The 15,607-nt window shown below is 45.2% G+C and overlaps 1 protein-coding gene across 1 annotated transcript in view; it reads left to right on the forward strand.

The window, feature by feature from the left end:
* Positions 1-15,607, forward strand: part of LOC133442108 (protein NLRC3-like) — an 87,587-nt gene that overhangs the window by 5,858 nt on the left and 66,122 nt on the right. Inside the window, exons 3-6 of the mRNA XM_061720038.1 lie at positions 957-1,076; positions 10,112-10,210; positions 10,339-10,412; positions 11,418-13,203. Of these exons, the coding sequence (XP_061576022.1) occupies positions 957-1,076; positions 10,112-10,210; positions 10,339-10,412; positions 11,418-13,203 (2,079 nt within the window). The remainder of the gene's footprint in view (positions 1-956; positions 1,077-10,111; positions 10,211-10,338; positions 10,413-11,417; positions 13,204-15,607) is intronic.

Here is a 15,607-nt window from a genome sequence, read left to right on the forward strand (position 1 = left end):
TGAAAACCAAGCTCAGTCTTGGACAGATTTAGCTGAAGGTGGCGGTCCTTCATCCATGCAGAGATATCAGAAAGACATGCTGATAATTGCCTTGAAACAGCACAGTCATCAGGTGGTGAGGGAAGTAAGAAATGGGGTATCATCGGCATAGCAGTGGTAGTAGAAGTCATTACAGCTGATGATTTGACCTAGTACGATGGTGTACAGTGACAAGAGAAGAGGGATAAGAACAGATCCCTGGGGCACCCCTGCTGCCAGCTCATGTGATCTGGAAACTTGTCCTTGCCATGATTCTCTGAAGGATCTTCCTGCGAGGTCAGACATGAACCACAAGAGGACAGATCCTGAAATGCCAAGCTTTGAGAATGTGGAGGGGAAGAAGTGGTGATTGACGGTGTCAAAGGTAGCGGACTGGTCAAGCAATATGAAGACTGATGATAGACCAGCAGATCTGGCAGCCCGTAGTGACTCAGTTACTGAAAGAAGAGCAGTTCCAGCTGAGTGGGTACTGCCTACAGCCTGACTCATGTGGATCATACAGGCATTTGTCGTGAAGGAACCGTCAGACCCGACTGAAGACGAATCTTCCTAGGAGTGTAGACCTGAATGGGAGCAGCGAGACCGGACGGTAGTCTTCAACCTCGGCAGGGTTAAGCGTTGGTTTATTCAGCAGTGGGGCGACCCGAGCTTGCTTGAAGGCAGAGGTGAAGACATCAGATTGAAGACAATCATTTGTATCAGTCATCTGTATCAGTCATTTCTATCAGTCATTTGTATCAGTCATTTGTATCAATCATTTGTATCAATCATTTGTATGAGGCTGTGCTGAAGCAGGAAAACATCTAAAACATGCAGGACACTGGCTCTCGGGGACCAGGGTTGGAGAACCTGGTGTAGATCTTCTTCAGTGGTCCTCATTAATATTATCAGTGACTGATGTGAATTTGTGTTTGCAGAGGTCGGTACCGCAGTCAGAGACCAGAGTCTCCAGGATCCATCTGTCTCTCTATGAAGAGTGACCGGTCTAAAGATCAACCTCCAAAGTTCAGTAAAGAATCTGGACCCTCAGACACAAGGTAAGACAACTGTTGTTAAAAGGGACCTATTATGGCATTTAATGTATATTTTAAAAGGGCCTTGAATGTCTTAAAAACAATCTAAAGCTTGTTTTTTCTACATAAAACAGAAATTCAGCCTGTGGGCCATGTCTCTAGTTTTACCGCTTCTAACCTCTTTTTCTGTGAGTGATCCTGAGAGGCGGGGAGGCTATGATAATGAGGCTCTGTGCTGATTGGCTGCTTGAATGACGTGTAACAGGGGAGGGAGCCTCGCTCCGGCCCGATTGGACTGTCCTAACTGGCCGCGAGTTTAACGGTTTCAGTGTGGACAGAGAACGTCTGATGTCACGCAGCTCGACGTGATAGTCGGACGCTCGCATGCAGTTACACGGTGTAAACGGATCTTAAAGCCTGTGTAGCACCGGTATCACACCACTAACTGCGCCACTGGACCAGTTCTAGGCTCTAAGGAGTGGGGAGCAAAAATAATGACACCAGAGACCATTGCTTAAAGTAGAAAAGGCCAGCAATTTAGTGAACGACAAAGACACATATAAAACACAGTACATGAAACAAAAATACCCTGCAGGTTCTTAATATTAAGGTATAAATGGAAAAAAGTATATCACTCTTTCTTTTGTTCTTTAGTTCACCTAATTTATTTTAGCGAAGGTAATGTAATTTAATTAGACCAGTCTCTTTTCTCCTAGGTTATTTTAGTCAGACTAATTTGAGTTAGTTAGACCAGTCTCTTTTTCCTAGGTTGCACCTATTTTAGGATCCCTATTTTTCTTCCTTTTTTTTACAGGTAAGAAAATACCTTCAAAACACAATTAAATCAAGGTGGACCACAGTTATTCAAATCACATTCAAAACGTAAACATATGAAAATAAAAGTATGGCACTTTAAATTTAAGTTCAAGTCCAAATGTGAGTTCAAGTGTTCAGTTCAATGAAAGGTTTCAGTTCGATTCAGTCCAAAAATAATAGTTTAATCAGTTCTGTTCAGTTCAGACTAGTTCCTGATACTCCTACCACTCTGGCAGCGAGTTACCACACGCAGGAGAATCCCTCACTGGTGTGATGAAGAAGATTAGTTGAACGTCTGGGTCTGGCTCGCCATCTTGAATCCCGTCTGTGGATGTGCACGCCCGCACATGGCAGACCAATCCTTGCTCCGATCGAGCTTTCAACCAAGCAAAAAAACCTGACCTGTATAACAGGCCATAAACACAATAAAACACTTTTTATATCCTTAAATAAATCCTTAAATCACACAAATAAATTCTTCACTGTCTGGGTTGTAACGTTACTACTACGGTGTTTTTCAACTCAAAATGGCAGCGGAGCGGTCCCTTTGAAATCACGGCTCCGTCTCCCGCACTAATTACTGCACAAATCTGCCATTTACACAGCTTACACACACTTTTATAACATTCACAGTCTTCATAAACTCAAAATATTAACTGGATAACAGTTTATGACGGAGCATTTCTTCATAAACAGCTACATTTTAAGTTTAAGCTCCGCCAGAGAAAAAAAGTAAAACACGGTAAAACTGCGGGAAAATAAGCATACATCTCACAAAAACCGATGTGGCTTAGTTCTCATTAAAACCCCGTCAGTTCCCGACCAGGTAAGTTATGTTTTTCAGCTGTAATATGAACTTTCTTTAATTAACTCTGATGAATTAATTGCCATTAAATAAATCAGCTTTAACTTTCAAACTTATTTATTCCTCTCTATGTCATATTTTAACATGGGTTACACCTGAATTACAGTTCTGCGTTAAACCCTACGCCGTAGGCTCTGCATTGGTGTAACGCGGAACCATAAATCAGCCTTTAGTTCCCTGACCGGGTCACCTCGTCTCCACACTAATTCACACAGGAAGATTTCTAAACAGGTACACCACAGTTCTTTATTCCAATTCCTCAAGACAAATGAATCATGTTAACTGTAAAGAAATCACAACACTGAATTTTCACGAATGGCAACTTTATTGTTAAAAAAATAAAACATAAGTTGTATATAAATAACATGTATGCACTATTGCTGGCTCAAGGAAGGACCTTGCATTTCTTATGAAGGTGTCGTTGAACAGCTTCAGGTGCTTGGAAGATCTGAAACCATAAATAGAAGAAAAATGTATTACTAATAGAGCTCCGGTGTTACCTTTTTTTTTTTTTTTTTTTTTTTTTTTTTTTTTTTTTTTTTTTTTTTTTTTTTTTTTTTTTACTTTTCCACCTGAAGTGTATCTATAGTGGGGGAGGGGGGGGAGCAACCCCGCCACCCGCGAGACCAGAGGCCGACAAGGAAGAGCCCGGAACCCAGGCCACCGGCAACCCCACAGAGGGGAGAAGTAGGAGGGAGGCAACCCACCGCCTGCGAGGCCCCCCCCCCACCCGGCGGCGGCCGAGGGGGCCCGCGGGCGGGGCCCCCACGGCGCGGAAAGAAGCAGCCAGGGACCCCGCGGCGGCGGACCGCGACCCAGGCAATCCCCGGCCACCCGGTCCGGGCCGGACACGCGGCCAGGAGGCCCTCACCCTTCAGGCCAACGACCCCCACCCGGCAGGGGGCCAGCCCGCCCGGAGAGACAGAGCCGCCCCGGCCGCCGACGCGGGCAGGCGCACCCGTCCCCCACGAAAGTGGCCCTCCAAGACCAGAGGGGCGCCCCGCCGTAGAGGCAGCGGGGGGGACCGGAGACGGGCCCGGAGAGAGGGAACCCCCCAACAAGGCGACACCCGCGCAGGCCCGACAACGGAGGGCCCCAGACCCAGGCATCCCATTCATTCATCCATTCACCTATTCGATACCTATACTAATAATAATATAATATACTATACATAATAATAATAATAATACTAATAATAATAATAATAATAACCATCTTTGTATAAAATAATATTGATAAATTATTAAGTTTTTGATGTCCTGCCAATGGAGGCTCAAATCCTCCATGGCAGGACCCTTCCATACCGCATTCCCACCGACACAGACATACAATCACGCACCGTTTCCCCCTCCCCGGGGGGATCCAGCACCGCCAGAAGGCACCCCAGGCTGCACGGCGGGCCCCGCCAGGCCCGGGTAACCCGACCCACCCGTCCCAGGCCCAGGCCGGTGAGGGAACGCGGGTGATGTGGGACCCCCTCCCGCCCCTTGTGTTGAGTGCATGTGATTAATGCCATAAAAACAGGGAGGAGGGAGGGCCAAGTATCGATTGACACAGACCCCCCCCCCTCCCGAACTACGTGTCCTTGTCAAATGTATTTATTAAGTGTTGAATGTGCAGTGTCTATTTTGCTGTTAAAACCGTGAGGCGGGGAGTGCCAGGCCCCGCGGGACAGTGCCCCCCACGACCCGGACCCCCCGCCTTTCGCCTATGTGTGTATGAATCGTGTAGGGGGGGCAAGAGGGGGAGCGGAGGCCGAAGCCAGGAAGCAGGACCAGCAAAGCCGGCCCTGATAAGACACCCGCGTCCCCCCACCGGCCGTCCAGTAGACGGGGGCCGGCCCCCCGAGCCAGGCAAGGGCCCCACCGTACCCCCAAGGGCGCCCCCGGCGCTGCCGGAGCCCCCAGACGGAGGGGGAAACGGTCCAACATCCTCCCATTCATACTGACAACATAAGACATAGATACCTGGGAATGGTGCCACCCCGCCGTCGCGCCCGCCCGTGCACCCCCCGGTCAGGGGAGGCCCGCTCCCCGGACCCGGCCCCACCCCCCCCCGAGGCCACCCCGGCGGACACCCCAAGGGTCACGGAGTCCCCACATCCGCAGGGGCACTTGGCCCCCGCCCAGCGACGGAGGACCAAGGCAGCAATGCCCCCCCAGCGCAGACAGCCACCCCCCACCCAGGCAGGGCCGGGCCCTCCGGGTGGGACCCCCACGCCCACGGCCCCGCCCCCCCCGGGAGGCCCGGAGACGCCCCAGCCACAGCCCCCCGCCCGAGCCCTCCCCAGCCACCCCCCCCCACCGCCATGAGGTAACCCCCCCCACAGGCCCCCAAGGCCCCCACCGGCCAGGGACAGGGCCCCGCGGCCCCCCCCACCGCCCCCCAGGGGCCACCCGAGGCCCGCGCCCCAGACCCCCCAAGCCGACCCCCAACCCCAAGGGCTACGAGATCACCACCCCCCCCGCCCCCACTAGGTAACGAAGCCAATAAACGGGGACCACAGAGAGTGCAATTCAGCCGAATGTTGTTCAGTGGAGGCAGACATTATCTCACTACTAATATGATCTGATAAAAGATTCCTAAAATGGTTGATACATAAACTGGATTTTTGTTTCCAATTTACTAGAATGGTTTTCTTTGCGATACATAAGGCAGTGAGAACCCGGTGTGTCCAATTAGGATCTATTTGAGTGTCTCCCAGGTGACCTAATATACATACCGTGGGGCACACTGGGATTCTGTGGTTGATCCATGTGGATAAATCCTCACAAATCTCCTTCCAGAACCTCTGTACCGGTGTACAGAACCATAAAGCATGCATATAATTATCTGGGGTGTTCTCTGTGCACTGTGAACAGATATTAGAGGTGACAAAGCCCATCTGGAACATCCTTTGTCCAGTATAATGTATTCTATGAAGAACTTTGTACTGTATAAGTTGTAGGTTTGGGTTTTTAGTCATAGTAAACGTATTTAAGCATATTTGTGACCAAGAAAACTGGTCGGTATTAAGAGAGAGATCCGCCTCCCACTTAGAGATCGGGAGAGAGACTGAATCGTCCAGTTTAGACACTAACCTGTAGAGTTTTGATAACAACTTTAAAGTGCTTAGATTCAATAAATGTATTATCTTAGCGGGAAGTTTTAAATCTAATTGGCTAATTTTGTATGTTTTATTTATTATTGCCTTAAGTTGTTGATACTCTAAAAATGTATTCCTGCTAACTCCGTATTGAACAATAAGTGTATTGAAAGGTACAAACTGTCCTCCTACAATTACGTGCTGTAAGTACCGTATTCCTTGATCTCTCCATTGAACGAAGTTAACCATCTTTTTATCCTTTTTCACGATGTCTGGGTTGTTCCATATGGGTGTACGGTCACATGGAAAAAGTGAAATTTTAGCTATTTTAAGAAATTCCCACCAAGCTGATAAAGTTGTGCTAATATTAATGCTTTTGAAACATTGATGACGTTTGATACTTTGACTAATAAATGGTAACTCTGAGATTTCTAGTTCATTACAAAACACTTGCTCTGAGTCCAGCCATTGACTATCTAAAGGATGATCTTTTGACCATTTTACAATATACTGTAACTTACTGGCTATGAAGTAATACTGAAAATTAGGTAATTCTAAACCTCCATATTCTTTGGATTTTTGCAATGTCTTTAAACTAATACGTGGAGTTTTATTTTTCCACAGAAATTTTGATACATATGAGTCCAACGATTTAAACCAGGAAAGAGGGGGTTTGCATGGTATCATTGAGAAAAAATAATTTACTTTTGGTAAAACCATCATTTTAATGGTGGCTATTCTACCCATGAGCGAAATGGGGAGAGAGCTCCATCTGGAAAGATCATCTTCTATTTTCTTTATAAGCTGAACATGATTTAATTTTATTAACTCTGACAGCCTAGGGGAGATGTTTATGCCTAAATATCTAATGTTCCCTGATTGTAATTGAGTATTGGTTATATTCCTAAAATTGCAGTTAACACACAAAACAGTGGATTTAGACCAATTAATAGAATAATCAGACAGAGATGAAAATCCCTCTATAAGTGCAATTGTCTGTGATAGTGAAGATCGTGAGTTCTGGAGGAAGAGGAGTACGTCATCCGCATAAAGACTTATTTTGTGCTCTAATATTTTACATTGTATACCTTTAATATTTTGATTTTGTCTAATAGCTGCTGCTAAAGGTTCAATAAATATTGCAAATAATGAGGGAGAGAGAGGGCAACCCTGTCTAGTGCCTCTTTGCAAGGTAAAACTTGTAGAGATTTGATCATTTGTCCTTACACGTGCCTTGGGAGAGCTGTATAATATTTTTATCCAGTCAATGAAAGATTCGCCAAATCCAAATTTATGCAAAGTTGCCAATAGAAACTTCCAATTTACCTTATCAAATGCTTTTTCCGCGTCTAAGGATATAATAGTAGTCTCCTGTTTATTGATACTCGAATAGTCTATAATATTTAATAATCTGCGAATATTAGTAGACGAATGTCTACCTTTAATGAAGCCTGTTTGATCCGGATGTATAATAGAAGGGGTGACTCTTTTCAGACGTTCAGTAATGGCCTTGCTAATTATTTTAAGGTCTACATTTATCAATGAAATTGGGCGGTAGCTCGATGGGAGCAAGGGATCCTTGTCCGGTTTTAATAAAAGACTAATATTAGCAGAGTTCATATTTAAGGGTAAGCTTTTATTCTCCCTAGCATTTAGAATCATTTTATAAAATGTTGGTGCTAATATACTCCAGAATTCCTTGTAAAATTCAGCTGGGAAACCATCTGGGCCCGGAGCTTTATTATTGGGCATATGTTGAAGAGCTTCATGGAGTTCTCCTATTGAGAGCGGTGAGTCTAAATTCGTAACCTGTTCCTGATGTAACTTCGGCAGATTAATGTCTCCAAGAAACTCATTAATGGATTGATCAGATGGTTCAATTTGTGACGAGTATAATTTATAGTAAAAGTCTCTAAAGACTGAATTTATTAAACAGGGATCATGTGTAACTCCCCCTGACTGGTCCTTAATGGATGTTATGGTTGTTTTTTCTTTGTTTATTTTTAATTGATTGGCTAAGTATTTTCCCGATCTGTTAGCATGTGCAAAGTTTTCCAGGCGAAGCCTTTGTACTAGAAACTGTGTTTTTGCGTCAATTATTTTATTTAATTCTATTTTAGTTTTCCTTATTCTGTTAAGGATACGTTCGTCTGCAGAGGTCTGGAAGGCCTCCTCTAGCGTCTTTATTTCACATTCTAATTCTTTTGTTTTTAAGTTGTCTTTTTTTTTCTTATTTGAAGAAAAGGAAATTATTTTGCCTCGCATTACTGCTTTTCCTGCTTCCCATAGAACGCTCGCTGATATTTCCGGCTGGTCGTTATTTTGTAAAAATATATCCCATTCTTTCTTAAAGAAATTAATAAAGTCGGGGTCTTTGAGTAATGATGTATTAAATCTCCAAACTTTGGAGGATGATACGCTCCCCCTCTTCCCCAGAGTGAAAGAAACAGGTGCGTGATCGCTAATAATGATTGGGTGAATTTGTGATTCTGAGATATCTCTCATCAGAGAGCTACTGACTAAAAAATAATCTAACCTAGAATATGAGTGATGAACGGCTGAGAAAAAAGTGTAGTTCCTAAGGGTTGGGTGTAGAGAGCGCCATGTATCGCAAAGACCCAGATCATTCATGTATTGCTTAACAATACTTGCTGACTGCCAACTCCTGTGTCCGCCTGCATTACTGAGCCTGTCCACTCCAGGGTCCAGAACCATGTTGAAGTCTCCTCCGATGATGACTGTGTTGTCTAGGTGAGCAGAAAGTGAGGTGAAAAAAGAGTGAAAAAACGAGGAGTCATCAACATTTGGGCCATATACATTAGAAATACATAAATTCAAGCTTTGAATTTGCAAGACTAAAATTAAATATCTACCCTCTGAGTCAATGTGAGTGTCCTTTACGGTGAAATTTACTCTTTTATTAATGAGAATTGCTACCCCTCTTTGTCTGGAGTTGTAACAGGCGCAGAAAACATGCGGAAAATGTGCCGTGGCCAATGTGCGTGGCCAAGCTCCGGTGTTACCTAACACTCCGTTAGGGAACACTGGAGCCACCGGGGCCACTCACCGGTCCGGTCCGTGAGCAGCTCCGGCAGCTCCGGAGCTGAGCTAAATACTTCGCCCATGCAAAGATCATACTCATAGACAAATATAAATAACATAAAAAAATAACGTCACTTACCGCTGACTTGTGTGCAGTTGCCGGGTCCGGGCTGTGGGAACTGATCCTTTTATGAGGATAAATGTTGATGCAAAACCTAATTTTTACTGTCCCCTCGTTGTGGAAACCGGTGGAAACAGCCACCGCTTCTAAACAATGGCTGAAGCTCCGGCCGGTGGAGAGAGTTGTGGGCGTGGTTTCAGCAGCGGAGGAGACCGAGGGCGTGGTTTGCATTTTGCTTACGTAACGAAAATGCACAATCTAAATGGCCCGTAGAAACCACATGACACTGGAAGATTCAGCAGGACGGGGGGTACAGACCCTGCAGATTCTCATGGGATTTCATCTTTCCTGTGTTGGCAGGGTGATGGGAGACCACTTTATATGTTAAAACAAGAAAAAACGAGTTTTTCATAATAGGTCCCCTTTAACTGATTTCATGACTCATGATGAATTTATATTTTCTGTGTGTGTGTGTGTGTGTGTGTGTGTGTGTGTGTGTGTGTGTGTGTGTGTGTGTGTGTGTGTGTGTGTGTGTGTGTGTGTGTATGTATAGGAATATATGTATATAAGAATATCACTAATATATTAAAATTGAATTATTATATGTTAAACATGTAATAATTCAAATTATGTTTTACATTATTTATATATATATATATATATATATATATATATATATATATATATATATATATATATATATATATAATTAATTTACAATTGTTCTCATTATTCTCTTCAGGCCGTTTAGGCCGTGAAGTCTCCTGCTGCTGTGTTTTTGAAGGCAGTTTGACAGATTGTAAAGACTTATTCAGTTTGAAAATTTGAATGATAAAGTAGAAAGATGGATTTTCTGACCCGTAGTTCAGTTCAGTCATTGTGGATATTAAATGTGAGATGTTTATGAGAGAAGGATGGAACAAAAAAACTAAATCAAGAATACTTGACCAATCAGAAGAAAGTCTGTCTATTTCAGGCTGTTTTTGGCGTGATGTGTCCCCTATGGGGTCATCAGTTAAGTTCCTGGTTCCTGGTTCCTGCCTTGTTCCTACAATGTGTTTGTGCAGAAGGAGTCAGTTGTTGATCATTGACTGATGAGATGTGAAGATCAGGATGTTTGGGTTTTTCAGAAGACGAGTGAATTCTGCAGCTTCCAGGTGTCGGTCTACGAAGAGTGACGTCTCCAAAGATCTACCTGACGACTTCAACAATAAACCTGCTCCGATGAAGTAAGAAAACCATGTCCTCTGCAAGAAAAAAAACAACAAAACAAATACCGTGAGAACCTGTTTGTGTTTGACTTTGCTCGTAAACGTGAAAACATCCAATAAACCCTGTGTGGATGCTGGTTCTGCAGACGGAGCTCATACCAGACGACTTCATCGGAAAATCTGGGACATGGAAAAAGATCCAGAGCAAGCTCTCGACTAGGTGAGACCGTCCATCCGTCTGAAGAGTTGCCATGTCGATGCATCGGCGTACCCCCGTTTTTTTGTGTCCAGTTGTTCAAACATGGACCATCATCCTTTGTGGTTCCGGACGTACGCCGGTTTATGGCGTCCTCGGCTCTGTGGCTGGGCAGCTTGTGGATGTCTGTGTCTCTCCAGTTACTCATCTTTCAAATATTAATCCTATATGTGACGTCCTGCTGCTGCTGTTACGCTCATCAGCTGTTTCCTTGTTTTTTGAAATAATAATGGAACTGCAGGTCTGGATCTGGACCCTAGTGGTCTGTAGAGGACCTGCAGGTCTGGATCTGGACCCTAGTGGTCTGTAGAGGACTTGCAGGTCTGGATCTGGACCCTAGTGGTCTGTAGAGGACCTGCAGGTCTGGATCTGGACCCTAGTGGTCTGTAGAGGACCTGCAGGTCTGGATCTGGACCCTAGTGGTCTGTAGAGGACCTGCAGGTCTGGATCTGGACCCTAGTGGTCTGTAGAGGACCTGCAGGTCTGGATCTGGACCCTAGTGGTCTGTAGAGGACCTGCAGATCTGGATCTGGACCCTAGTGGTCTGTAGAGGACCTGCAGGTCTGGATCTGGACCCTAGTGGTCTGTAGAGGACCTGCAGGTCTGGATCTGGACCCTAGTGGTCTGTAGAGGACCTGCAGGTCTGGATCTGGACCCTAGTGGTCTGTAGAGGACCTGCAGGTCTGGATCTGGACCCTAGTGGTCTGTAGAGGACCTGCAGATCTGGATCTGGACCCTAGTGGTCTGTAGAGGACCTGCAGGTCTGGATCTGGACCCTAGTGGTCTGTAGAGGACCTGCAGGTCTGGATCTGGACCCTAGTGGTCTGAACGTCGGTGCTCCAGCTCAGGTCTCATCATGGTTCAGTGTGTGTAGCATTCTGGACTTCATACCGGAGTCTTTTTAAAACGCTCCTCTAGGCGCCTTTTCTCTCTGCCTCCCTCTGACCTCCTCTTCATTCTGTTTTTCAGCAGATGCTGGTCTGCAGGAGGTCCTAGATGAACATAAGACCAGTCTGAGGAGCAGATGTGAACATGTGACTGAAGGAACTGATGAAAAAGGAAGTAGAACCCCCCTCAACAGGATCTACACGGAGCTCTTCATCACAGAGGGACTGAGGGAAGAGGTTGATACCCAACATGAGGTGAGGCAGCTGGAGACAGCTCCCAGGATGAAGAGCCTCCATGACGCTCCAATCAGGTGCCAGGACATCTTTAAAGCCTTACCTGGCCAACGTGGAGCCATCAGAGTGGTTCTGACCAACGGCGTCGCTGGCGCTGGGAAAACCTTCTCGGTTCAGAAGTTCTCTCTGGACTGGGCCGAGGGCTGGGAGAACCAAGACGTCACCGTGGTGATTCTGCTCTCGTTCAGGGAGCTGAACCTGATCAGAGATGAGTTCAGTCTTCTCAGGCTGATCCAGGTTTTCCATCCATCGTTCCAGAAGCTCACAGCAGAGCAGCTGGCTGCCGGGAAACCGTTGTTCATCTTTGACGGCCTGGATGAAAGCAGACGTTCCCTGGACTTCAACAACGGTCCGGTCGTGTCTGACGTCACACAGAGCTCATGGGTCAACGTGCTGCTGACCAACCTCATCCAGGGGAACCTGCTTCCCTCAGCTCTCATCTGGATCACTTCCAGACCTGCAGCAGCCAATCAGATCCCTCACAAACACGTGGACAGGCTGACAGAAGTACGAGGCTTCACCGACGGCCAGAAGGAGGAATACTTCAGGAGGAGGTTCAGGGATGAAGAGCGGTCCAGCAGCATCGTCTCCCACATGAAGACATCCAGAACCCTCCACATCATGTGTCAACTCCCGGTCTTCTGCTGGATCACTGCTACAGTTCTGGACCACATGTTGACCACGGAGCAGAGAGGAGAGCTGCCCAAGACCCTGACTGACATGTTCTCCCACTTCCTGCTGGTCCAGACCAAGAGGAAGAAGAACAAGTACCAGGAGGGACGTGAGACGAGTCCACAGGAGCTGACGGAGGCTGACAGGGACCTTCTCCTGAAGCTGGGGAGGCTGGCGTTTCAACATCTGGAGAAAGGAAACATCATGTTCTACCAAGAAGACCTGGAGCAGTGTGGTCTTGATGTCCCAGAGGCCTCGGTGTACTCAGGAGTTTGTACCCAGATCTTCAGGAGAGAGTGTGAGGTCTTCCAGAAACCCGTCTACTGCTTTGTTCATCTGAGCATCCAGGAGTTCCTGGCTGCAGTCTACGTACTCCACTGTTGGTCCACCAGAAACACAGATGTGCTGGAGAACTTCCTGGGAGGAAACAGTTACTCATCTCTGGGTGACTTCCTGTGGAGAGTCATGTGGAAATCCCTGTACAGTAAAAATGGCCACCTGGACCTGTTTGTTCGCTTCCTTCATGGTCTTTCTGTGGAGTCCAACCAGAGACTGTTAGGAGGTCTGCTGAACCAGAGGAAGAACCGTCCAGGAACCATCCAGACAGTCATCTACAACCTGAAGGAGATGAACACTGACAGAATCTCTCCTGACAGAAGCATCAACATCTTCCAGTGTCTTATGGAGATGAACGACCTCTCAGTTCATCAGCAGATCCAAGAGTTCCTGAAGTCAGAGAACAGATCAGAGAAGAAGCTCTCTGAGATCCAGTGTTCAGCTCTGGCCTACATGCTGCAGATGTCGGAGGAGGTTCTGGATGAGTTGGACCTGGACAAGTACAAGACAAAATTGAGCGGTCGACGGAGACTGATTCCAGCTGTGAGGAACTGCAGAAAGGCTCGGTGAGTCCAGATGGATCAATAACACCATCAGTTAGTGTAAATTAGCAGTTTAGTTCTTTAAATCTTGTTTATTTTTCATTAAATAAGTTTTATTGAGCTTTTCTTACCCCCCCCCCCCCCCCCCTTCAACAGCACACCAGCGATAAATCATATATACATAATTACAAAAATGATATTCACACGTAATCGTACACTTCTTTGCATTGTTGCAGGCATTGTAACTTAGATTACAGAACTGGGCTGTTTCCCCACTACCTACCTCCCTCACCCCTATGGCTTGCTCCCTGCTCCTCCCCTTGCTGGCTTAGAGAATCTGTGGTATTTAAAGAAGGAAAAAAGAGAAAAGAAATAGAGAAGAAAAAGAAGAAAAAATAAATAATATCTGTAATATAGGATAAAAAAAAACATTTTCTTTCTCATTCAAAGACATACAGGGCAGCAGAATGAGGAAGAATTTAGGAGGTCACTTCCTCCTTTCATTCCTTACAATTTGATGTGCCTTTAAATACGTTTATTTTATGTACATAGTTCTAACTTTCTCGATTGCCTTAGACAGACCCTGAACATTTTCTGCTTTGGCCCCATTAGAACGGGCTATAGAAAGTTCTAAGGTCAAGATGTCATACAGCATGGCAGTCCACTAGGAGATATGGAGTAAGTGTGGGGGTTTACACCTCATTATCAACATTTTCTTTGCAGCTGTCAAGCCTAAAAACAAAAGTCTTCTCTGAGAGAAATTAAGTGATAGATGGGAGTCATCATTTAACAACAAAATAATTGGATTACCAGGTAAACTGGTTCCGATTATATCACCCATCCGGGATGCTACTTGAGACCAAAAAAACTCCACATCTGAGCATTGCCACATTGTATGCAAGTAAGTTCCTATTTCTCTAGTATTCCACAAGGGACAGATGGGAGTAGAGCAGAGTTGTAGTTGGCAACGTTTCCTGGGAGTATAGTAGAAAGTTTCCCCATATTCTCTTCCAATTAATAGCTTGCTTCAATTCCTTCAAATCGACATTCCATACTTTAGTCATCCCCATTGTAAACCCCGTTGTAGGTGCCATATGTTAAATATTTATGTTTATGTTGGCATCAGCTGTTAGTTTGACACCTGTCACTCATGTCACAGGGGGGTGTGGTCAAGGCGTAGTAATCTGAATGAATGGGCATATATTCACCTGTTCACCGCGGCGGCTGCATGAGAGGGGGTGAGTAGGGAGAGTGTATTTTTTGTTGACCGCATGAATACCGCTTGATTACCGTTTGAATATACGGACAGAAAGAGTGAACATCTTGCCTTGCCTTGCCTTGCTTTTTGCTGTTTGTTCAGCGTTGGAGGAGAATAAATGCGGACACGGTTTAACAACACGGAAATGGCTTGTCGTTTATGCAGCGCGTCAGCAGTACCATGCTCCCTCACTTAGCCTCTCAGTGATTTCCTTTTTTTTGTTTTGGAGTCACTACAACTTGTCAACAAAAAATATATACCCAAACGATCTGTGGAGAAAAAAAAAAAAACGGAAAAAACCCGAAAACTTTACTGGGTGTATTGTTGATTCAATGCGCAAATCACGGAGTTGCTGAGCTTCAAAAAGACAGTATGAGTGGAATAAATGAAAGAATCGGAAATAATGACTCTGAAGCAATGAATGCTAAACGAAATGTCAAACTTACTGCAAAGGCCTTGGCAAATAAAATTGAAAGTCTGCAAAAGGAACGTAAAACACACGTAAATAAAATAAAAGACTTAATACCTGCAATGAAAGAGCTTATGAAACAAAATAAAAATGCACAAGAGTTGAGATTCCAGTTGCAAACTCTCACTCAGCTCCTTGACACTGCTGTGAACCTACATCAAACAATAATTCCACTGTTACCTGAGGATGAAAAGGATAAACAGAATGATTGGTTCTCAAGTATTGAAAATTACAGCAGTAAATTCAAGAATGATGTGATTCAGTGGTTGGATGAAAAGGAACATGTTCCCGATCCTGTTGAAGATGACTTGGTTGCAGCAACAGAGGATGTGTGTCACTTTCAAATGGATGATGCCTCACAGGCAGCAACACTGGATACAGGCTGGATGGATGATGTGAAACCAAATGATAGCATTTCAAATGTGCAAAGCAGACGATCTGCACAAAGTGCTGCAAGTGGAAAAAGTTCTGGAAGTGGCAAAAGGTCCTCTATATCAGGCACCTCCTCAGCTCGCATAAAGGCAGAAGCGGATCTAGCTGCATTAATGGCACGGCAAAAACTTCTACAGGATAAGCATGCACTGGAGGAGGAAGAGCAGCAAATACAGAAACGCAAAGAAAAGCTCAAGTTGGAAGAAGAAATTGCTGCACACTTGGCTAAAGTGACTGTTTTAAGGGCTGCTAGCTCATCTGGTTCTAAA

This window comes from Cololabis saira, chromosome 4 (genome assembly GCF_033807715.1).
Source record: "Cololabis saira isolate AMF1-May2022 chromosome 4, fColSai1.1, whole genome shotgun sequence".
NCBI lineage: Eukaryota > Metazoa > Chordata > Actinopteri > Beloniformes > Belonidae > Cololabis > Cololabis saira.